Here is a 25,956-nt window from a genome sequence, read left to right as displayed (position 1 = left end):
AGTAGCTCCTTCAGCTGCGGCGCTGATAACTTGGTCCACCACCAAGTTGCCTTCTTTTAAGATCTCTTGAAAATCCTTGTGATCTTCTTTGGACAGCTTTTCCGTAAATCTTTGAAGAGAGTCCCACAAAGACCTGTCATAACGACCCAACAGAGCCGATGCACTCGATACCTTGATCATAGAGGCTGATGTGCTACAGACCTTCCTTCATCACGAATCTTGTCTTTAACTCTCCTTATTTGGAAAAGTAGAGGAGGAGGCAACTGCGTGAGTCTTTTTTGTCGCAGCAATTATAACAGAATCTGGTGGGGGGTCAGATTTAAAAAAAAAGCGGGCCCTCTTCCGTTGAACAATATTTTTCAGAATCCTAGCCTGCGCTGCCTTAAGGGTCGCCGGCGTAAGGAAAATGTCCATAACCGGTTCTATTAGGCCCGGCACCAATGGTAGCAGTGGTCTAGATGCTGCCCTCTGGTGCAAAGTCTCGAACATAACAGAAGATGAACTCTGCCGAGTCAGCATAGGGATGTTTAGCTTTGCTGCCCCTCTGCAAAGCACGTCCTGAAAAGTACCAACGTCATCCACCGGAGAGACCCTCGATGGTGGGCTGTCAGTAAGAGTAGGCGAATAGTCTCTGTGTGACGTGTGTGTGGAAAAGGAGGAAGGTGTTGGAGATCTGTGTCTTCTCCTCCTGCTTCTGGATCTAGATCTCCTCTGTGAGAGTGCACAGGAGTGCAACTGCGATCCCTGCCTCTTGATGGAGTACGATCTCTATCCACAGCCTGTACCCGCCGAGCCAACGGAGACCTGTGGAGGGGGCTCGAGTAATGCTGTGCCCCTGGGGCTGGAGTTGTGGCCCAGTGATGCAAGGGCCGGTTCCACCTTGGTGATAGATGGATGAAAGGCAATCTTTGCCCTACTCGTCTCTCAGGAGAATGTGGAGGAGGAGGAGAGTTATCTCTTTCTATCTGTGCAGGCCTGTCCCCGGAATCTTGATGTCCCCTGGACACTGGATTGCTGGACGTCGAGATCATGACCTCCGGAGATCTGGACGTTGAACCTCTGTGAGAGCTGCAAGAACCTGTTTTCGACGTCGGTGACGGCAATGTAGACTGGCCTACCGGACGTGAGGCCTCTTTGGACTGGTGCCTCGACGTCGATCTGGAACGTCTCCTCTGGACAGACTGCCTTCTTGTCTTCAACTGTTGTCTCGGTGACGGTGATGCCTGCCTCAACGTCGACCTTCTCCTCTTCAAAGGAGGACTCACTCTTGCAGTTGGCCGGTCCCTCGACGTTGTGCCCCTACTTGTCGCCGACTGAGTACCTTGCTTCGATGTCAGTCGCCTCTGCTCCTATGACCGGTGTCTTGACATCGACCTGCAGTGTGCTGCCTTCGACAGAGACTTCTACTTCGGCTTTGGGGATGGATTCTTGCGCCCCAACGTTGAAGATCTTTGCACTGACCTCGATGGAGACCTCTGTCTCGACATCGATCGCCGTTGATGTGGCGACGACGGAGTGGATTGCCTTGACGTCGATCGCCTAGCCAGCGTCGACTGAGATTTGCTCCTACACGTTGAGCATCGCCTGGTTTGCGACAATGGAGGCCCTCTACCTTTTGTCGACGTTGAGAGCGTTGTTCTCAATTTCTTTGAAGAGTGATGCGCCTGCACCACTGTAGTCTTCGACGAGGACTGCTTTGTTGTCGGCAGCTTTGACGCTGATCCCGACGCAGAAGGAGAACAGGTCAGGACCTTGCCGTTGACCAAGTTCTCTTTTTCTGTTGTCTCACTGGAGACCTACCTATTTCAGAGAGGCCATAAAGTTGAATTCTCTCCCTGTCCTTGATGGTCCTTCTCGACAACTTCTTACAATATTGACAGGTGGCAGAAGAGTGAGAATCAGGGAGGCAGAGAATAAGAACAGGGTGTGTGTCTCATCTAGCCTTTTTTGCCACAGGCAGGGCAAGGATCAAATAAGGTAGGCATTTCTGACAGAATTAAACCTTTTCTGGAATTCAAAAAAGGCTTCACTCTCACTATTAGGTGGAAAGACGTCGAGTGAAAGCAAAATATCCTCAAAATAATCTGATCATTTTTGACAGAAAGTCATAAAAAGGAAGAGCTATGAATCCAGGGTTCTGATTGAAGGAGCCGGAAAGAACAACTGTCCTAACTGTTGCCCCCTGAGGCATGACGGGAAGCTAGGGGTCATGGCTGCCTTAATGGCACGGTGCCAGTTTTTGTGTGAAAATGCTTTCATTTTCTATGCTGTCGGTTTACAATGCAGCCTGAAGGCTAACACTGTCTGCTTTTTCTTTGCAGTATTTTCATGAGGTTTACTCATTAAAAACAGAGTTCAAGTGCTACTTTACCCTCTTGTGTTTTTTTATGCCTATACTATGTGTTTGCAAGAGCAATTTATTTGTTATTACATTGATGGGGGCTGCATTGGTATGAGGAAAAATGATATATGTATATATATATTCAGTGCTTATGACTATTGATGAGGATCCACTGGAAGAGAACTGGATTTGGCACCGCTTGGCCAGTCAGGACTCTCAGCAGAAGAGCCCAGGTGCTGGCAGGTGAAGCCTTTGATGGTCATGAGACATCTTAACAGGAGGCAAGCTCAACTCAAGCTCTTGGAGAACCTTTAAGCAAGATACAGAAAGCAACGCCCACTCCTTTCACTCCCAGGACAGAAGCAGGCGGCCAGCACAACAAGCAACAGGCAGAGTGGCAGTCCATCCTACAGTATCCAGCTCTGCTCCCTGGCAGAATGTCCTCAGTCCAGAAGTGTTAGGACTTTGGGGTTGTCAGAGATCCAATACTTATACTTTTCTGTCATTGAAGTAGACAAACTTCAAAGGAAAGTCTTTATAGTGTCTCTCCCTGACCTGGTTCCAGACACACTACAGGGGGTAGAGACAGCTTTCTGTGAAAACAGGCACAGCCCTACTCAGGTGTCCGAGACAACTCCTCCCATAACTCTAGCTGAGGAAGGCCCATCAGCCTGGTGATGGCTCATCAGGATATGCAAGGCACACCTCAGCTCTTTTTGTGTGACTGTCTAGAGTGAATGCACAAGATCCTAACAGTCAGCCAACCCAGACGTGTATTCTACAGACAGGAAGAGGTACAGAATGGCAAAGCAAGAAAGTGCCACTTTCTAAAAGTGCCATTTTCAAACATGCAATTTAAAAAACACTTCACAAAAAGTTGTATTTTTAAATTGTAAGTCCTGAGACCCCAAGCTCCAAATCTCCATCTGTTTCAAATGGGAACTCACACTTAAAAGATATTTCAAGGTAATCTCCATGTTCCCCTATGGAAGAGATAGGCCTTGCAATAGTGAAAAACGGAATAAGAAAACAAGTTACTTACCTGTCACTTTGGTTCCCCAGTATTGGTACTTTCATAGATTCCCATGCTTTGTATCATTCCCCGTCGTCGGAATGGGAGCCTCTGTAATAGAAAAATACCATAGCAGTAGGTACAAAAGTGAAAGACAGGCCGAGGCCTCATCTCATTTTGTAGCCTATCCGCCTCTTTTTATAAAAGAAACCAAAAAACTGCAACAACCAATCAGAGTAGTCTCACCCCTTAGAGCTCTCCTGAGAGAACCTCAGAGCCTCAGATTTTTGTAGCCGTTGTGTAATAGTAATCACGTCTGCTGAAGGCTGAGCTTTCCCGGGAAGGTGGGTGGGCGCGTGGGAATCTATGAAAGTACCAATACTGGGGAACCAAAGTTACAGGTAAGTAACTTGTTTTCTTGCCCCAGTATTGGACTTTCATAGATTCCCATGCTTTGTATCAGAGTAGCTAGCAGTAAGCAACAAATGCACATTTTGTTACATGCATATCGGCACATCACATTATAAATATTATATAGTGAGTCAAAACAGTTTGAAACCATAGATAGGCAATATTATCAGATACAAAATGTGCAATAAAGGAAGGAGGGATAGAAGGGAAAGCTCACTGGAATAGATTCCTCAGGACTGCTTGTCCAACTGCTGTCTCACTACTTGTGGAAGAGTCCAAACAGTAGTGCTTTGTGAATGAATGGGCACTGCTCCATGTAGCTGCCCTACAAATGTCCTTGATAGGGACGCCAGAGAACAGAGCCGTAGATGATGACACAGATCTCGTAGAATGCGCTTTAATTCGTCCCCTCAGCGGCTTCCCTGCCGCCTGATGACATAAATGAATTGTGCTGGCAATCCAACGTGATATCCCCTGCTTTGACAGGGGCAAGCCTTTCCTTGGAGCGCTAAAAGCAACAAAAAGTTGTGAAGTCTTTCTGACAGTCTTTGTGCATTGGAGATATAATTTCGGGCATCTTTGGACATCCAAAGTGTGGAGAGATCACTCCGCCAGAGTCAAAGGTCGAGGGAAAAAAAGACTTTAGAACAACAGGTTTATTCAAGTGAAAATCCAAAGGGACTTTTGGAATACATTTCGGATTTGTTCTCAAAATCAAAGAGTCATTCTTGAACTGCAAGAAAGGATCAACAATCGTAAGAGCTTGAAGTTCTCCAACTCTTCTGGCCGATGTAATTGCCAGAAGAAAAGCCACCTTCCATGACAAAAATTTAATCTCCGCCTTATGAATAGGTTCAAATGGCGCCCTCGGAGATGGGCGAGGACCAGGCTGAATTGCCATCATTGAGGAGGAGGAGGTTTACCCGGAGGAAAAACCCTGAACAAACCTTTCAGGAATTGTTTGATCACTCTTGCGGACCAGAGAGAAGGGCCAGAGGCTGTTCGTCTGAACCTAGAGATCGCTGCAAGATGCACTTTGATGGAAGAATGTTGAAGACCTGACTTGGCCAAAGACAAAATGTACGGTAAGATCTTATAAGGAGCTGAAGGGAATGGATGGTATGGCACCATGCACAAAAATGCTTCCATTTTGCCAGATAGGTCTTGTTTGTACTTGGGGCCTGAGCCTGAGCTAAAATTTCTTTGCAATCCTGGGGGATATCTAAAGTTCTGAACTCTCGGTGCTCAGGAGCCAAGCTGTTAATTGCAAGGAATTCGGGTCCGGATGCCTCACTTGGCACTGGGACCTCGTCAATAGGGTTGGAATGGGACGCAGGTGAATTTGCTGATACTTAGACAGAAGGAAAAAGCTCTGTGTACCAAAATTGGCGGGGCCAAGCTGGAGCTATTAAAATCATTGTGCAGGGCTCTGTCTTGAGTTTCCTCAGTATTCTTGGAATCAGGGGGATTGGAGGAAAGGCATAAACAAATGCGCCTGACCAGGCTGTCTAAAGAGCATTCTCCAATGATCTTTGATGGTGAAACCTGCTTGCGAAGAATTGGCATTTCTTGTTTTCTGGAGTCGCGAACAGGTCTATAAGAGGAGTGCCCCAACAAGAGAATATTCTTTCGAGAGTTCTCTGATCCAGTTCCCATTCGTGAGAAACCGACCTTAGGCGGCTTAAGGAATCCACTTCCGTATTGAGGGAGCCCGGAAGATGTGCCGCTGAGAGAGATATCTGATGACAAATAGCCCATTCCCAGATCTCCTGAGCCTCTTTCGAAAGGAGTTTGGATCTCGATCCGCCTTGCTTGTTTACATAATGCATGGCCGTAGTGTTGTCCGTACGGACCAGGTCAGTGGTATTCTGAATTTTGGGAAGAAACAACTGCAAAGCAAACCGAATTGCCTGTAGCTCCAGAAGGTTGACATGGAAGGTGTGTAACTCTTGAGACCAGTGGTCGCTTACTTGCAGATCCTGTAATACCGCCCCCCAGCCTTCTAGAGAGGCGTCTGTGGTCAGAACTAACTGAGAAGGAGAAATCGTAAACGAGAGACCTTCCGCAATATTTTCTTTTGTAGTCCACCACCTGATTGCCTTCCTCATGATAGGAGTTATTCTTATCCTGTCCTCGAACGATCCCTCTGCCTGACGCCATTGCAAGTCTAGTTGTTCTTGCAGGGGGCGCATGTGTAGCCTGCAGTGCGGAATTAAGGCAATGCAAGATGACATCGATCCTAGAAGGGATTTGTATTGACGGACTGAAAGAGTTTGTTTTCTTTGCAATCGATTGGCAGAAAGAATCAGTCTGTTCTGTCTCTCTTTTGAAGGGAAAGCCTTGCAAAGAGTTGTATCCAGAATGGCCCCCAGAAATGTTGCCAACCTGGATGGAAGGTCAGACTTGCTCTTGTTGAGACCCAGACCCAAGTGATTGAAGAGTTGAATACAATCTCAGACCGCCCTTGTGGCTGCTTGAGAGGATGGAGCCTTTATCAGCCAGTCTTGCAGAGGCTGCCTTCTTAGGTATGCTGCTACTGGGGCCAATACTTTTGGAAATATCCGCGGAGGGGATCGTAGTCCAAAAGGCAGGACCTTGAACTGAAAGTGGCTCTTGGCTACTGTGAAGCGAAAATACCTACTGTGGGCCGGATGAACATGAAAATATGCGTCCTGGAGATCTAGAGTTGGCATATAATTGCCAGGATTTAGGAGACTATGGTTACCCCAGATTTATTTGCCTAGTGTTTAGCTGGTTTTCGACTTAGTTGGCCTGGGATCCTGCTAATCAGGGCCCCAGGCTATCTGCTCTCACTGTAAACTGGACTCCATGTACTTTAGGTACATCTCCAATTGGATATTGGGTCACCTTATGAGCCCCTGTACAGTGTACTATAGGTACCCAGGGCATAGGTGCATCCAAGACCTACCAGCATGTATTATGCCACCCCTGGCTGGTCATCCAAACTGACACAACTGGCTGATCACTCAGCTGGGGCAAGGTGTAATCACCCCTTGCTTATGTATAGTATTCCTATACCTACTTATATATAGACACATAGTAAATGTAAATATAAATTGATACTTGTATAGCGCACTACTAACCGCAAGGGTCTCAAGGCGCTTGTACGAATACCGCTGTGGAACCCATCCTGGCTTTCCCTGTGAGGCGTCCACTCCTGGGCACCCCCAAGGTGGAGGCCAGGCATCCTTAGCGTTGTGGGGGCCGTTGTGGAGATTAAGCAAGCTATTGCCCAGAGTTGCAGAGAGGGACTCCATGATTGGAATAGGCACTGAGGCGAGAATTCTCAGGTCCGTGGAATTTTGAGCCCAAGACCCGCCGAGGCGGGGAATTGAACCCTGGTCCCAGGCTAGACCTCTGCATCAGGGTCCGCCGCTCTAACCATTGAGCCACACTTCTCCACCTGTAAGTCACTCCTATGGCAGGCCTTAACAATCCTGGAGGCAGAGTGCTTGGTTATGTGTGAGATGGTGCTCTAGCATGAGCTGAGCCTGTCTGCAGCTTTCAGAACCATGTCCTTATAGCTGTTCTATGATATTGCCATACCATATACTTTTAAGTGCCTTATAATCCTCACGGTTAATGTTAACTTTGGTTTGGCTTTATCCAAACATGTCCTGTAAGGTGTCATACGCTTTGGAATACTACCCCCTCGCCAATTCTGGTGACGGGGGTAGCATTCCACCAGGGAGAATACATGTTGTTGCTGACTATCCCGGTTAAAGTTAACCAGAGCCCCAGCATCACAAAATGGACGCTGCTGCCACCGACACAAGTCTGACCTCCTGCTGCTGGGAGTCCTTCCAGTCACAGAGGTTTGGACAATAGGTTTCCTGCCTGGGGAGGTGCGAGCATCACCCCAGACAGGACTTTGTGTATTGGGACCGGGAGGGCTGAATAGAATGAGACACTGTCTGGGGCACACTAGGTGCTCCATGCATACCCCAGTTCAAACCGGTTGCTGGGGCATTTCAGCCCCAGCTCTGCCACGAAACTGGACAAAGGAGAGGGGGTGTACCACCCCCCTTCCTGGTCCCACCCACAAGAGGGACCTAGTCAGTAATCCAGCCCCTTTTAGTTGTATAAAGGTAGGAGCTGAGTCCAGAGACTTTAGATTTGATCCTGACTGAAACCCGAAACAAAACTCTGGACCTTCGACATTCTTCTGAAGCTGAAGACTGAAGAATCTCCCTTGTGGCCAAGGAGTGACCACCCTGGGCAACCAGGCACTATCCAGATAATCAACGGCTTGCTTTGTCGACGTTCCCGCCGGAACCCGAGCACAGAGCCTGACAAGACCCAGACTTCTAGACCTCTTTGACCCTCTCTTCAAGACTGCAGCACAGCTGAGATCCGTGGAGGCGACGAGACACGTGGGACCGGACATCTTGAAAAGCCTGCAACTTGCTACCTGTGCAGCTCCTGAGGCACCCTTGAAGCTGTGCACTGGTGATTGAGAAGACCCGATCCCGAGCTCCAACTGCGACGAAGATCAGCCCCCCACACTCCACGAGTTCTGCGTGGGGCCCTTCTGCTTTTGTTCTGCTCGACGCGCTGTCCGGTTGCTGGCCCTTTGGCTAGTAGTCTCTGTTACGACAATCCTTTTAAACCACATCTCTGGTCTGGTTGCTCCAGACTGGCCCTTGCTTCCCTGCAAAGGTGAAGCACCCCAGACCTTGCTGGTCTGCACCAGAAGCCTTTGTTGCATCCTGCGTGGGTTGCCTTTGCCAAGGTTTGTGGACTCCAATCCAGAAGTTGACCCCTCCATCTGCGCGATCCTTTGTGGGACAGCCCATCTACAGCACCTGGTCGTCGTCGACGCCTCCTGGTCCATGTGACTGCCAAGACAAGCTTCAAGACAGCACCTGATTGCTCCTCGAGGTCGTCTGGTTCCTTCCTGGTTCCACCCGGTCACTGGTTAGTGACCCAGACTCTGTCCCCTCTGCGTTCAGGTCCTCTTCATCCTCAATCCACCCTTGGATCCACCCGGACATCTTCCTCCTGGTCGCCTGCAGCATCTTTCTTCAGGTCTCCATAGGCTTCAACGACGAAATCCAACACATCTTCACATCTATGCACCCGCCGTCCGTGGGAGAGGTAACACGAGTACTTTGGTGCTCCCGAGGGTATTGACTATCCAAGTGTCTAAGTTTCTAGTTGTTTCCTCCTAGCCAAACCTGAAGTGCCCTAAATCCTTCTAAATCTAACTCCTAAGTTCCCATTGACTTTGCATTGAATCCCGCATGTGTGTAAAGACACTGCACGCGCCGCCTGTGGGTCTCCTACTTCTAAACTATTGTTAAGACAGTGTAGCCCCAGCGATTCCCTAGGCCATTCCTTTTCTCGTGACGTGGTACTTATACCACTTTTTTAGTATATGGTTTGCTTCGCCCCTAAGGCCTAACCGTAAATTGTGCAACTTAACTTATAATAACTGAGTGTCTTGTTATGTACTTTGGCCTCTGACCTCATAAAGAGATCAGAGGAGTGAGTTAGAAATAAATACATATATATTTTATATATATCCTTTGTGGTGTCCTTTCATTTTATATTCAAGGGGTTACATATGGTAAAACAGCTGGCTTTACATGCCCTCTAGAGTCTTTTAGCCTAAGACTGTTCTGTCCACCCTACCACTAGGATAGCTGGTCTATAAGGTTGACTTACAACCATCACCATAAGGGTTGTTTGGACTGGTGGAAGGTGATCACTAGAATAGTGAACACCATATACCAGGCCAACTTCTCACAGCCGTCGACACTATCGTTGTCGTCATCGTCATCGACGTTGAAGATGTCATCACCGTCGTCAACGACGAGGGGATCGGAACCTGAAGCGTTGACGGAGACAACACTGCACCCGCAGTCGATGAAGCTACCGTCGACAATCCCGTCGACGGAGCTGTAACTGAAACCAGGTGTACTTTAAATGTCGTCGCTGACGACGTACCTGAAGATTTCGCCGTCGACGGGCGTCCCACGGTACATAAAAAGCAATAAAATGCCTATGGAAACACCAAAACCTTGGTAATAACAAACCAGGAAGTAAAGTAGCCCAAGCTACAGTACAAAAAACTTCCACACTCAGGACTATCCTAGTCATTTTGTATAGACCAAACTGCAGCCAATCAGGCGACAGCACCCACCAGAATGTTCTCCCCAGAGGCTCAGGCTCTCAGATTTTCTCGCACAGGAGTGAAACCAACATAATCGCCTGAAGGAGCCTCTGAGGGGAGGTGGGTGGGTGCATGTGAATCTATGAAAGACACCAATACTGGAGAACCACAGATTACAGGTAAGTAACTATTGTTCTTCTCGAGTATTGGGGTGTCTTTCATAGATTCACATGCCTGAATCAGAGTAGATAGCAGTACCCATAACATAATGCTCATTAGACGCTATTTGTATAACAGTAAACATGCATAATAGTAAAATAGAAAAACATCTTATAACCGTCTAAAAGAGAATAGCAGAGGAGGGAGAGCAGAGGCTCACCTTATTTGAAAAGATTGCGAAGAACTGCTCTTCCCACAGAAGTATCTGCATCACTGGCATAGTTCAAAGAGTAGAGCTTGGTAAAGGTGTGCCTGCAGGACCAAGTTGCAGCTCTGCAGATCTGAAGAAGAGGCACACCAGCGAAGAGAGTGGTAGAAGAGGAGACCGCTCTTGTAGAATGCGCTCTTGGTAAAGACTGTAAAGGCCTTCCTGCTTGTTGATAACAGAGTCCAATTGCCGAGGAGGCCCACCAGGCTATAGTCTGTTTGGATACAGCGCATCCCTGGCGCAGTTTTCCATAGGCCACAAACAGTTGGTCTGTTTTGCGAATAGTGGCTGTTCGTTGAAGGTAGAACTTGAGAAATCTCCTGATGTCTAAAGAGTGTAAGGCCCTTTCAGCCGCTGATTGTGGATTTGGAAAAATGTTTTGAGAATTACCGGCTCATTAAGATGAAAGTCAGATGGAACTTTGGGAATGTATCTAGGGTTAGTACGTAGCACCACAGAATCTGAAGTAAATTGCAAGAAAGGAGATTTCGAAGCGAATGCCTGAATGTTACTGACCCTTCGAGCTGACGTCAATGCTAAGAGCAAAGAGACCTTCCATGAAAGGAACTTGAGATCAATCTTATGAATGGGTTCAAAGGGGTGACGCATGAGTTGAGAGAGCACCACATTCAAGTACCAAGATGGAGGTGGACGTCGAATTGGAGGAAACATACGGAAAATTGTTGAATTATCCTTGAAGAAAAAAGACAATTAGATCCGTTCTGCCAGAATCTGGAGATGGCTGCCCAAAATACCTTCAGAGTTGAATGCGATAAACTTGATCTAGCCAGATGAAGGAAGAAAGGCAAGATCTGTTCTGGTCTAACATGGATAAGATGCAGATCGGCAGAGCGACACCAGGCACAAAATCACTTCCATTTGAGCTTGTAGGTCTTAAGCGTGGCTGGCGCTCTAGCATTGGCCAGAACTTCTTGACAATCTGCAGGGATGTCTAAGTGGGAGAACTCATTGTGTTGAGGAGCCAAACTGCTAATTTCAATGAAGCTGGGTCCGGATGGCAAACTTGACCCCCTTGAGCGGTCAGGAGATTCAGTATTTGTGGCAACTGAATTGGACTGCACTCGGAAAGGAGGAGAAGCTTGGTGAACCAATATTGTTGAGGCCACTTTGGAGCAATCAGGATTAAGCGACATGGTTGTCTCTTCATCTTCCTGATGACCTTGGGGACTAAAGGAATTGGTGGAAAGGCGCACGCAAATATCTGAAACCAGTTCATCGAAAGGGCATCCCCGCATGAGTGCTTGTGGGGAATCCAGCTTGCAAAGCATGGGCATTTCCGATTCTGATTCGTCGCAAACAAATCCGGGTCGGGGTGACCCCACTCTCGGAATACTCGGTCAAGGGTCGGCTGATGGATCTCCCATTTGAGATTGGATAGAGCAGACCTGCTGAGGGAGTTCTCTAGCACGTTGGAGGCCCCTGGAACGTGGATTGCTGAAAGATTGATGTTGTGATCCAGGGCCCAATTCCAAATCTCTTGCGCTTGACGAGATAGCAGGGTCGACCTTGTACCTCCCTGTTTGTTTAGGTAATGCATACTGGTTGTATTGTCTGTTCGAATTAGAACCGTGGAACCCTCGATGATTCTTTGAAAAGACTTCAGAGCTAGAAAGATGGCTCGTAGCTTGAGGAGATTTATGTGCCACTTTTTCTGTTGTACATTACATTTTCCGTTGATTGTCATTCCCTGGAGGTGTGCGCCCCATCCCTCCAGAGAAGCATTCGTGGTAACGATAAATCTGGGCACCTCTGTCAGGAATGCAAATCCCCCTTGTAGGTTGCATTTTTGCATCCACCATTGAATGGAGTTTCTCATCTGAGGAGTCATGTTGATCATATCTTCGAATGATCCTACCACCTGCACCCACTGAAGACTGAGCTCTTCCTGCAAGGGTCTCATCTTGAGACGACAGTTGGGGATGAGAGGGATACAGGAGGAGATCATCCCTTGGAAAGATTTGAACCTGCGAACAGAAACGCACTCTTTTTTCAGCAGCATGGAAGCCATCCTGTGGATCTTTATCTGCCTTTCTTTTGAAACAAAACTTGGGCGAGTTGCGTATCCAACGTTGCTCCCAAGAAAGACTTCCTTTGAGATGGAGTTAGATGGGACTTTTCGAAATTGACTGAAAAACCCAGGCTCTGAAATAGAGACAGCCACCTTTGAACGTGTGCATCTGCTGTGACTAGAGAATTGGCCTTGATAAGGCAGTCATCCAAATATGGGTAAATTTGAATTCCTTCCAAACGAAGATGAGCTGCTACCGGAGCTAATATCTTTGTGAAAACTCTGGGAGCTTAACACAGTCCAAATGGGAGAACTTTGAACTGAAAGTCCCTGCCAGCCACTCTGAACCTTAAAAACTTCCTGTGTCTGGGAAGGATGGCCACATGGAAGTAAGCATCCTGAAAGTTGAGTGTTGCCATGTGATCCCCTTCTGAGAGAAACTGGAGGATTTCTTGAAGTGTTAACATCCGGAAGGATAATTTTTTGAGGTATTTGTTGAGAGCACGCAGGTCGAGGATGAGACGCCACCCTCCCGACTTCTTGCGTATAAGGAAAAATCTTGTATAAAATCCTCTCCCTCTTTGCAATTGAGGTACCTTTTCGATTGCTCCTTTCCGAATCATTGCATATATTTGGGAGAACAGCTCTTTGAGATGAGCTGGTGGTGGACCCTTTGGGGGAGGATTTGGAGGGGCTTTGACAAATTCCAGAATGTGGCCCCGGGATACAACGTCCAGGACCCAACTGTCTGTAGTAATCTTGGACCAATTTGATAAGTAGTGGGATATTCTTCCTCCAATTTGTACATTTGGCTTGGGTAGAATTGGTGGCAGGTTGTTCGTCTCACTTGGTCTTGTTGGTGTCTCTTCCTCGATAAGAGGGTTTCCTTCTTGTCTGGGAATAATTGTTTCCTCTCTGACCGTACGTGTGTTGTTTGTACGGTTGGTATCTTTGGTTACCTTGCGTGTTGCTATATGAACGCTGCTGAGAGTAACCTCCTCTATTGGAGAAATTGCCTCTTCCTTTTGCACCACGAAAGGATGACTTACGGAATTGCAGAGTTCCCAGCGATCGTGCTGTTTCCGCGTCCTTCTTTATGGCTTGCAAAGCCTCATCCACGTGTTGGCCGAAAAGGAACTCTCCATCATAGGCCATGTCCATGATTGTAGTCTGGACTTCTAGGCGAAAGGACGTAGATTTGAACCCTCCTTGCCTTCTCAGACAGATGCACCCGCCAGCTGTCTGAAACCTGTAGCCGCCACGTCCACCGCAGCATCAATTATTTCAGCCGACGAACATTCACCTTCATGTAATATCTTCTTGGCTTCAGACTTATCAGGCTCCGAAAGCTTTTCAATATAAGGCGCTATGTCTGACTACATCTGCCTATCATACCTCCCAAGTATCGCTAGGGAGTTCGCAGCACGGACAGTAGTTGCCCATATAGTTGAGACCTTCTTGCCAATTGAATCTAGACATCTCCCATCCCTGTCAGGGGGAGCAGTGACTTGTGAAGAAGGATTCCTGGCCCGCCTCTGAGCCGCCTGGGTGACAACTGAGTTTGTTTTAGATTGACCAATAAGGCATGCCGGTGAAGTGAGAGGCGCCTTATATTTCTTATTCACTCGAGGTAGAACTGCAGGGGGAGAGTTTGGCGCAGCCATTATCTTCAAACCCTCCTTTCAAATAAAGTCAATTATTGGGATGGTCTTCACCTGCCTTTGAGGTTGATCTTTAAAATCATACAGGAAGCATTTATCCTGTTTAGTCTCCATGGTGATTAGAAATCTTTCCTCATCAGAGGTAACATCATCCTGGGTGTGATGAGATGGTACCGGTGAAGGAGGTACCGTAGGTTGTGTCTCCGAGATTGGCAGCGGAGAAGATTGTCTTGGAGGTCTTATTGGTGCCGTACATGTTTGTGGCATAAGCGTTGAGAGGCGTGAATCACCAGACTCGGAAGTGGTTAAGTGCCCAGAGTCTTAAAACTAATGAAAACAAAATGCAGAACACAGTAAAACAGGAGGTCAGAAGCAAAAAGATAGAGGAAATCACGTCAAAAGATGCCAGGTCTAACAGGGTTGTAAGTTAGTGCCAGCTCTTTGTTCCTCTCCATACATGATAGAAAGGTCTTAAGAGTCAGATGAACTGATTTGAGTTTTTGAAGACTGGTATGGAATTGTCTCTTCCTCTCCAACCCCAATCTTTGTACTATCAGGTCTCTCAGATATCCACCCCATCCTATCAAGGATGTGCTAGTAACTAGTGTTCATGAGGGGTGATCATGACTAAAGAGATTGCCTTGTAACAATTTTTGGCTGATTGCACCACCATGGAAGAGTCAGTATAACTGCACACAAAATCTGTAGTTGCCTTCTGATGAGTTCTCCAGTTGAGACCACTGATACTTCAGTCATTGTTGCAGTTGCCTCAAGTGTAGTTTGGCATCTGAGTTGATGGAAAAGCATGAAGCACTGAGTCTAGGGAAACCAATACCTGACATGCTCAAGAAGTCAATCCTATGTAGAAGATAGCATTATTCAATATTAAAATATCTGCCATCCAAACAAAATACTATTACTTCTTCTGAATCTAATGTTGCTACTAAAAAGCACTTGGACTGGAGTAGTGGTGGACTTCAGGAAATGTACCTGCTTGCCCATTAAAGTGAGGAAAGTGAGCGTTGATACCATTTGTGATTTCTGGGAAACTAACTTTGATGACCGTTATCCTCATATAGATAAATGAAGATCTTTCGCTTCCACTAGTGAGCAGTAGTGCATAGTCATGCACTTGGAGAAAGTGCAAGTGGTGGATTTTATATTGAAGGGGAGAATTGGTTGTATCTCTGTAAGAAGGAGAAGTTCTGTGAACCAATGTTGTCAGGGCCACGATGGGGCTATTAGAATCGTTCTGCATGGCTCTGTATTGATCTTCATGAGCAGTCGTGGTAGGTGGGGAATTGGCAGAAAAGGTTTTGCAAAGATGCCTGACCATGCTATCAAAAATGCATTCCCCCAGGATCCCGGTTGGTGATGCCAGCTTGCGAAGTAACAGCATTTTTATGTTCTGAGCTGTCGCAAAGAGGACCACTGTTGGCCTACCCCATTTTAGAAAAATGTTGTCTAGGGTTTTCTGATGGATTTCCCACTAGTGGCATGTAGACTTGGGTCTAGTTAACATGTCTGCCGTGACATTTTCAATCCCCCAGCGAAATTCCATTCTGCAAAGCACATCTCCAGATGCACTGGGCCTGGGAAAGGATATTGTGCCACTTTGCTTGTTGAGATAATGCAGTGTCTGTCCTGATCAGCACAGTCAAGTTCCTTATCTTCGGCAGAAATGCCTGCAACGCTAATCTCACCGCTCTGAGCTCCAGCAAATTGATGTGAATCTGCTGGTTTTCACACTGCCAATGCCCACTGACCTGGAGGTCTTGAAGAAAGGCTCCCCAACCATCCAGGGAAGCATCTGTGGTGATCACATGTGGAGCCGCCATGGTGAGAAAGGAAAGACAGAAGGAAATGTTTTGATGTCGGGTCCACTAAGACATGAAGTGAATCATACCCTGTATGACTGTGATGACATCCTCAAAGGAACCTACTGCTTGATGCCATAGCCAATCCAGCTCCTTCTGCAATGGATGCTTCCTTATCCGGCAGAAGGGGATGAGAGGGATGCAAGATGACATTGTACCCAGGAGTGACTTGTAACGGCAAACTGAAAGTGACTTTCTTTTTGTGAATGATTGGGCCAGTGAAATTAGTTGTGTGTGTTTCTCGAGAAAGGAAAATGGCTTGTTTATTGTGGTGTCCAAAATTGCTCCTAAGAAGGTGATGTTCGTGGAGGGGCTTAAAGATGACTTTTCCTCGTTCAGAGTCAGGCCCAACTTGGCAGACAGTCTTGTACATGCCACCGTGGACAACTGAACAGCTGCGTGTGAATGTGCTTAGAATAGCCAATTGTCCAGGTAAGGAAACACCTGATGCCTTTGCTTTCTCAGAAAAGCTGCCACTGGAGCCAGACATTTGGTGAAAATTCTTGGAGCCGACTTGAGGCCAAATTGCAGTCTTTTCAACTGGTAATGACTTCCCGCTACCACAAATCGAAGGTACAGCCTGTGGGAGGGAGCGATGGAGATGTGAAAATATGCATCTTGTAAATCTAAGGTGGTCATATGATCCCCTGGGTGTAGAAGTAATAGAATGTCCTGAAGAGAGACCATGTGGAAGGACTGCTTTTTGAGATAAGTGTTTAGAGTTCTCAAATCCAGGATCGGACGCCATTGCCGTAAGTTCTTGCGTACCAGAAAGAAACGGGTAAAGAATCCATTCCCTTTCTGGGAGTTTGGCCCCGGTTCTATTGCTCATTTTCAGAGCATTGTAAGAACTTCCAGATGCAGGAGATGTAGGTTAGTTACCACTTGCCGTCCTGGAGGAGTACAAGGTGGGAAATGGAGAAACCCCACTGTATGGCGGAATTGTATTAGATTGAGGACCCATCCGTCCGTGGGTATTTTTTGCCACTGGTGAAGGTGAAAATCAATTTGCCCCCCCAGGGGAACTTGTGGAATAATCATAGCAGGAGCCTGAAGTTTGTCATTGATGTCGTGAGGTGTCCTTTCCCTGACGTCTTGCTCTTCCTCTGGGGGCAGATTTAGAATATGCCCCTGACTGTGGCTGTCTTTGAACATAGTGTTGTCAATACAGCTGGGAAGATGTAGTGTACGAGGGGTATATATACTGCTGAAATCCTCCCCTGTAGGAAGGAAGGCCCCTTCCTCTAGCTCCTCTAAAGGACACTACTTTCCAATAGTGAAGCCTCCCTAAAGCCTTCGCTGTGTCAGTATCTTTCTTAATATGTTGAAGCGCATCGTTGATGTGCTTCCCAAATAAAGCCTCTCCATCGGATGGCAGGTCTAGGATCTTATTTTGAACTTCCTGTCTAAACGAAGTAGCTTGGAGCTATCCTTGACAGCGTAAAACCGCTGCAACCCCCAGCGACCTGAATACTGTAGTTGCGATATCCATCACACAGTCTATCACCTCTGCAGATGCACTGTCGCCCTCCTGGAGAAATTTCTTAACTTCTGGTTTGGTCTCTCCAGGAAGCTGATCCATATACGGAGCCAGGTCACACCACATTTGTCTGTCATATCTACCCAGTATGGCCAGGGCATTAGCTGCTCTGACCAACAGAGCTGACATTGATAAAAAAAATGCTTACCGGCGTTTCCAGGTGCCTGCCTTCCCTATCAGGAGGTATGGTAATGGGTGCCAATGGGTTTTTGGAGTTCCGCTGAGCTGCCTGAGAAATAACCGAATCCGGTTTGGGATTGCCCACCAAACAGGCTGGAGCATCCTCTGGGGCCTTGTATTTCTTCTCCAACCTGGATTGCACTGATGTCACTGTCGCTGGTGTTTTCAGGACCTTAAGTCCTTCCTCCCATACATGACCTATAATGGGAATAGCAAAACACACAAGATGATAGACGGAATGTTGCACAATGGCAAAACATTCACCCCCAGTCACAGATCTGGGTTTAATCCATCGTTATTTGCTCACCAAGCCACCCCAGTTCAGACATGGCCATATGCAAATCAATCTTGACCCTGTGCCTCATGGGAACAGTCCAGCCCGAACTGCCAAGCCATGTCTTTCCTGGACCGGAATCAAGCATCCTAGGACCGGTTTCTGGCTATCAGTCGTCTTCAACCAGGATAGCTTGACTCAAGTGGCTTAGTGAGCAAGGGACCCACGTCTGGGCATACCCTTCCCACATAGGGTGAACAGCAAAAAACACAAGATGATGGACGGAACGTTGCACAATGGCAAAACATTCATCTCCAGTCACAGATCTGGGTTTAATCCATAGTTATTTTGCTCACCAAGCCACCCCATTTTAGATATGGCCATATGCAAATCAGTCTTGACCCTGTGCCTCATGGGAACAGTCCAGCCCGAACTGCCAAGCCATGCCTTTCCTGGACCGGAATCAAGCATCCTAGGACCAGTTTCTGGCTATCAGCCGTCTTCAGCCAGGATAGCTTGACTCCAGTGGCTTAGTGAGCAAGGGACCCACGTCTGGGCATACTCTTCCCACATAGGGTGAACAGCAAAACACACAAGATGATGGACGGAATGTTGCACAATGGCAAAACATTCACCCCCATTCACAGATCTGGGTTTAATCCACCGTTATTTTGCTCACCAAGCCACCCCAGTTCAGACATGGCCATATGCAAATCAGTCTTGACCCTGTGCCTCATGGGAACAGTCCAGCCGGAACTACCAAGCCATGTCTTTCCTGGACCGGGATGTCTGTACTGGGGGGGAATGTATGACATTGTTCTGCATTCTGTACATCAACTGTTGTTTTTGCTATAATGGGAATAGCCCTAACTGATTTCCTAAAGGGTCTTGAGCTCAAATGTCCACGGACTCGATAATTCTCGCTTCGGTGCCTGACCTAATCATGGGTTCACACTCTGCAACTCTGGGCATTAAGCTTGCTTAATCTCCACAACGGCCCCCCCGCTGCGGGATGCCTGGCTTTCACCTTGGGGATGCCCTGTAGGGGCTATTTCACAGGAAAAAACCAGGACGGGTTCCCAAGGCAAGCGCAGAGATACCCCTTCGGGGGTCGATTCTGGCGCTATATAAGAAACATCATAATAATAATAATAATAATAATAAAACCATATCAAAAACAGGCTGTTTGGGTAGCTGGCATAGGTAGATCAAATCTCTTTGCAGCTCTCTCTAACAAATTATGAAACCCACCAACATCCTCTGCTGGTGAGTTAACGGGCACCAGAGAATGATAAGAAGGCGTGGGAATGAGGTCGTCGTCCCACACCTCTATGTGGCTCTCTAAGCTCTCCCTCTTCTTGATCATCATCCGTAGTACCCGGATACTGTTAAGGGACTGATAGACGGGATTTCTGTAGAGGTTTCACCAGTATAGTTTGAACCCCTTTGGAGTAGATGCAAAAGAACATGGAAGAGGAACTACTGATTGTATTTCTTGAGGTACAGGAGTTGAAGGAAATCTCTTTCTGTAGCCAGCCAACATGAATTCTTGGTCCAATAATAAAGAAGAAGGCATGCAAACTACCTCCTCCTTATACTCCTGATGGTTTTGTTGCTGAGGAGTATAGTCTTGATATTCTCCACATTCCTCCTCAAAATCATCTTCCTGACACTTAACATGCAGCTGGGATGGGCTATTCGTACAGGTGAGAAAGCTAAGAAAAGCTCTTTTGCCCTCTCACCTGTTGGAAGAGCAGGATTCTGAGGAAGAGGATGATGGGCCCTTTGGCTAAGCAAGTAGCCCATCCCAGCAGTATGCATGGTTCTCTCAGGAGTGCTCTAGAGTGCTCTAGAGGGTGAAGGGTCCTGATTGGTTCAAGAATTACTTTTGTTCTCTTTTACAAAACGAGAGATATGGGTTACAAAACTGAAATGCGCCCAGGCCTAGTTTCTGCTTTGTAATGGTTTAGCTTTGTTTTTTTGATGTACCGGGGACTCCCATCTCAACGATGAGGGAATCATTCAAGCATGTGAATCTATACTGGATAACTACTTTTTAAAGTCCTGTCTGACTCTGAACTGCTTCCGAAGTGTGAAAAAGCTCACCCTAGTTAGGTTGAGCCTTCAAGACCGTGCTTCATTTGTAAGTGCCAGGGACCTCATTAGGAGACCACTGTATCTTGCACCAAACATTGCCCCTGCCACCCTTGCCAATGGCAGTATCACCACAATTACTAAGTGTGACAATTCAGCCAACTCTAGGCCCCCAAATCTATAAGAAAGGCTTAGGCGGCAGTCAATAGTCATTTTCAACAGCACCACCACGTGACAGACTGGTACAAGCCCAGTCTTGACAAACAAGTGTGGTGCAGAGCACCGGAAACTACAGGCTCAGATTAAACACTGCTTAAAGACGGCCAGCTTTCCAATGCTTTTTTTTCCTACTTGAGACCTCCACATTAATCATGGAGGTTGTGGACAGGAAATAACACACAATGGCCTCCACGGGCTGGGATAGTTGTTTCTTTTTTTATTTTTTATATATAACCTTGTTTGTTTTGAGGGTGATTTCTAAAAATCAAATAAAGTACCAGCTGGCCACCATGACATGCCCAGCATTACGTTTTTGCCGAAAGTATTCTCACAATGCTGGTGACAGCACTTCAGAGGAACCATTTGCCACTACCTCAGTACATAGGCGCACCGATCGGCCATACTCATGATAATCATCTAGGTCTTCCCAGCAATAAACCTTTGAGCTTATATCCTTCTGTTTCATTTTATGCACCGTGCTATTAATGAGATCCAAAAAGGCCTGTTCAGGTAAAAAGTAGATTCAATATATTATATGCTGGAATCAACTTGCAGGTATTATCTGTTTCTCTGTAGAATGATGAGCCTGCCATGTCTTTACGTGCACTTAGTATTTGGGTTTGACAAAATTTTTTCTTTCCCTGGACTTCGATTAAGTCTTTTCAAAGGTCTTCAGAAAACATGTTGCTAGAGTCCCAGCGGGAATAGTGATATCAGTTAAAGAAGTGCTGTAGAAGTGGCAGCTTTCAAGGCTGTCTCTTTGAACCATCCAGTTACTTTAAGTACATGAAACGGCTACCTTAAAGTATTGTTCAGGTGCATCTGCTTTCCGAAATGGGACTGGCTCTTACTCAGGTGGCACTTTTCTTTAAGAACGTAAGGTGTTGCTGTCTTTGGAACCAGACATATAGCAACATATTCCATTACTGAAGGCCTTCTACCAGGAGTGTTGATGGTTTCAAAGGAGTACTAGGATACAATGTTTCTTTATGAGATATATTCATTGTAGCAGTTTCACATGCTAATACGTTCTGAAATGTCAGACTATCACCAGCAAATCTTGGCAAGATTGTTGGAGAGAGTGTTCTAATGGATGACTATGACCACCACAATTGCCAGCCCTCATTTAATAAGGATTTAGATCAAGCCCCTGCAGTGACGCAGCACTTGTGACCATGTGGTATGGAAATGTGAAAACTGTATAAAAAGTAAAGTGCCAATATTGGTCCACCGTGCCCATTACAGTAGACCATCCAATGTTGCTTTAATTGCTCGTCGATGATATTGTGTTCTATACAGCTATTCCCCCTTGATTCTCGTCCTTTTATCTCCAAGGAGTCAATTTAGGCCATTTCCTCTCATCGGAGGCCTCATTGATGTAACAAGGTATCCTGTATTTCCATTTGTCTTCAACTGCTATCTGATTAACATATCCAAATATGTGGTACACTTGCATCTGAGGTCTAATTTTTTTGCAGGTGAAACTGAGCTCTATCTTTAGGGCTTCACAGAAAGTGGCAACAGACCTAGATTCCAGGAATTGTTCATGGTACTAAGTATTGGATGACGAACAGCTAATTGCTTGTCAATGTTGATACAACAGAAACTATCCTATTTGGGTTATAAAGGTCCCTATGTGGAATGTTTGCTCAGTAATCTAAAGAGGTGTGATTTACACTTGCTCAAGAGGGAAAATTAGGTAAGGATTTTGGGCCTCACGTACACATCTTTTATAGGTGGTCACAAATGGGCTGATTCACGGTCTACAAAAAAGTATTCTAAAATGTACAAAGGCCAAATTGTGAATCAGTATCTTGTTACCAAATCGTCATTTGGTTTTGCGATTCAGTATTTGGAAGGGGTGTGATTAGGCCATCCATTCCAAATATCGAATCTCAGTGGTATATATTAGTGTTTTGCGACCAAACTATGGTCACAGAACATAAATATTTTACCGGCTTCTGGAAGGTAGTGGTAACCATTCGCAAATGGGAAGGGTCCCAATGGGACCCCTTCCATTTGAGAATGTTAAACAAAATATTGATCCCACGGTACACTGGTAAAACAGGCTGCATTTTAAACACATGGTCTATTTTAAAGCAATGACATTTTTTTCACATTATAAAATATGTTTATTAAAGGTTAGATGGTGAAATACTGAAGGGTGATTGTTTAACACATAATACATTTGACTTGTTACAGGTCACAGTGGTTTTGAAATGTTCCATACAAACAGGGTATCATATCCTGATTGCAAGAAGCCCTTAAGTTTATAAAGTGAATTGGTTTAGTCTGTTGTTGTAAGTAAAGGTTGTGCATGGCAAGGTCCTCAACAGAGAACGCTATAAAAGTGTAAAAGAACTGTGCAGTTCACCATAGCTCCCTCTCCTCCCCCGTATACACTGCAAATATGCCCACATACGTACAAACACACATACACCACTGTCACCACACGGAACATGCCGCATTAGAAAAGATAGTGGAGGCACACTAAGGAGCGGTGCACTAAGGAGATCTGAGGTTCGAAGAAGCACCTGAACTATTGGACTGCCTCAATCGCTCCACCTTCTCCAGTAGGGGCGATGCCGGTCCTCTCCCCACTCATTAGAACAAGGAGGACTTTTAGCCACTTTGCCTAATGTGCCTTCAGTAACATCATGAATAAATACGTAGGTGTTTCAAGACCCCTTAAGATGTCCTCAAAAACAGACATGCATTAACAGTTTAGAAGAATTCACCAAGATTGTAAAGCTGGCATTCCTGCCATGGAGGAGAATCAGAAACAGATCAAAGTTGAAAGAGTCGGACAGGATAAAGGGTCTCCCTTAACGTCTGGAGCTGCATGGGACTGCTGGGGTTAATCGACAAGGCTTATACACTGAGCTACAGATGAGTTTCGGCTAACCTGGCACTGAACACCTCTGCAGCTGCAACAGGAGCTTCTGCCTCAGTTCAAGATCTCTAAGGAGCCCTTTTGTAAACATTTCTAAAAAATGCTCCGCATCCAAGGCAGGAGAGAGGAAGCCGTTTGTTTTGGAAAGTTAGAGTATACGGATGTAATTGAACGGGGAGAGAGGTAACGGACACAGCATGGATCTGGAAAGGTGGGGGTGTAAAGATGTAATGTGAACGGGGAGAGAGGTAGCGGAAACAGCATGGATCTGGAAAGGTGAGGGTGTAAAGATGTAATGTGAATGGGGAGAGAGGTAGCGGACACAGCATGGTCTGGAAAGCCAGAGTGTAAGGATGTAATATGAACGGGGAGAGGTAGAGGACACAGCATGGATCTGGAAATGAGAGTGTATGGATGTAATGTGAACGGGAGAGAGGTAGCGAACACAGCATTGATTTGGAAAGGTGAGGGTGTATTGATTTAATGTGAACGGGAGAGAGGTAGCGGACACAGCATGGATCTGGAAAGCCAGAGTGTAAGGATGTACTGTGATAGGGGAGAGAGGTAGCGGACAAAGCATGGATCTGGAAAGGTGTGGGTGTAAAGATGTAATATGATCGGGGCGAGAGGTAGTGGATGGAGCATGGATCTGGAGATGTGAGAGTGTATGGATGTAATGTGAACGGGGCGAGAGGTAGCGGACATAGCATGAAACTGGAAAGGTGAGGGTGTCTTTCACAGGAAGCATGTGCTCAAGGATGGACAGGTGACTAGACGACAGACCTGGAGATCTTTAACCATAATCTCCTATTCTCAAACCTAAATGTGCTTTCTTCTGTTAGCACTATGAGACCTCTTCTTACCCTCACCTTTGAACCCTTTCTTGCTACAACCTGTGATTTTTCTCCAATTTTCCATCTCTCATTTTACTGTGGCTTTTAAACGGATTTTTGGGGAGACATATATCAAACTGGTAGCTCTTTGGAGTGTATTCCTGCATCCATAGTCCATGGAGGGCCTCTGTTTGGAGCATGGGCTGTCTTTCACTTTATTTCTAATCTACTGGAGTCGTTCAGAATCTGGGGTCACACCATTGTCTAGTCCTCGTTTCGTAAAACTTTTTGTAAGTTTGACTGCGTCAGGTAATTACAATACCTAAAACTGTCAGGAGAACAGGGTTACCCAGCTGTCTTTCACTTCTCAAAATCTAAGATCATATTTAAACATCGCCTGATTAATCTGAATATGTTTGCTTCATAATCTTCTTTCCACAGCACATATTCATTTTCACCACGTAGGAAGTGTCACACTGTGGTAGGGAGATGACGGGCTTCTCAGTGCACCAGTTCACCTGTTTTACCAGCATTAGCCCCTTTTATACTGCCCACCAGATGAATCTCTTGCTTGGGTGCTCTATTCACTGCTACTGGATTTGATGCTACAACCCTTTCAGTACGATTGTCCGTTAGTGTTTTAGGCCTCTTGCCTTCTTTTGCACCCTAGTTGGTGAGCACAAAGTAAGGCAAAGCTCCAGTTTCTTTTGCATCTTCGCTGCTTGTATTCTTATCTCCTTTCCCTGAAGAATATTGGTCAACTAACCCAAGACAAACTAACCTAGATGAGGGACCCATGGGAAACAATAGCTGTTCTCTGCAAAATTGACCACAACTGCGCAAATATGGGTTGATATTTGTCATTCAGGTGCAGTACTGCAAAGGAAACATACTGTAATGTGTCCAGAATCAGGGATGGGTGCTGTGAGAGATCTCTTCCCTCCTCCTACCGTGGCCATGCATGACATCAAACATTAAACAATTCAAAATATATACCAAAGAATAATCATCAGACAGGAATTCAATCCAATTTTTATTCAAGAACCTAAATTAAAGCAATTACAGTAATGGTCTTCTGCTGACCCCTACAGGCCACCATCCTTGTGATGGCTAAAATTTCTAGTGGTTGCAAACTTCATGAGGTAGGTCGATTTGAGACCTGTTACTAATCGTTAATTAAAGGTTCTAAGGTTTCTTACAGCAGGAACTGAGATTATCTAAATGTGATTCGGTGAGAATCGCAATTTGGAAATCTCAGTTCATAATTTTTTTACATCTGGCACTTAGTTACTTCTACTTTTGTCAATCAGACCAACTTATGAGTAATGCACTGCTTTGAAAAACAGCGATTGGTTTGGTTAAAATCTGTTAGTCAAATTTTACCAGATGCAAGAAATACCTCAATTTCAATGTGTGTTTTAATTCGCAAATATATCTGTCATTTTATTCGAACTGAAAGCATTGTCTTGATATTAGGACAGAACATACCTGGTTTTTGATGAAAATTGTATTTTCATAGGACCTCCAACTAACTGCCTTGTTTCGAGCGACTTCGAGTTGTTCTTCTAGCTGGGATACCTTTTGACTTAGTTCCAAATTGCTTCCTTCAGTGCTCACTAGCTAAAAATGAAATGGTATAAAACACTGATATGTTGCTCTTAGAAAATGCTATTTCAAAGTAAAAAGCTTTTTATTCAGAACTTCATATTGCGATTTGGTACACAAATCAGAATGTACGTAACAAAATGTCTATATGAGTAACACACTTTATAGAATGTTTGAAATAACTGCTCGTACTTGTCCAGATGTCCAACAGTGATATTTCATTGCTTAGCGAATCTTTGTGTCCTAGTTCAATCCTGTCACAAAGGCAAATTCAGTGAATTCCCGCCCATCAAGCATGATTTGAAGTTTTGTGGCCTACTTACAATGCGACCATGTAACTTCCTTAGGTACGACTAGAAGCAAATCAAGTAATGGATAGTTGTTATGATTAATCTCATGATTTGCAGGGCTGGTGAAATCTCAA

General features: G+C 45.8%; 1 protein-coding gene across 1 annotated transcript in view; it reads right to left on the bottom strand.

Moving 5' to 3' along the window:
- Window positions 1-25,956, bottom strand: part of CCDC192 (coiled-coil domain containing 192) — a 937,988-nt gene that overhangs the window by 484,949 nt on the left and 427,083 nt on the right. The window contains exon 4 of the mRNA XM_086963041.1: window positions 25,416-25,547. Coding sequence (XP_086819167.1) covers window positions 25,416-25,547 — 132 coding nt within the window. The remainder of the gene's footprint in view (window positions 1-25,415; window positions 25,548-25,956) is intronic.

This window comes from Lissotriton vulgaris, chromosome 3_1 (genome assembly GCF_964263255.1).
Source record: "Lissotriton vulgaris chromosome 3_1, aLisVul1.2, whole genome shotgun sequence".
NCBI lineage: Eukaryota > Metazoa > Chordata > Amphibia > Caudata > Salamandridae > Lissotriton > Lissotriton vulgaris.
This window is presented reverse-complemented; position numbering and strand designations above follow the sequence as displayed.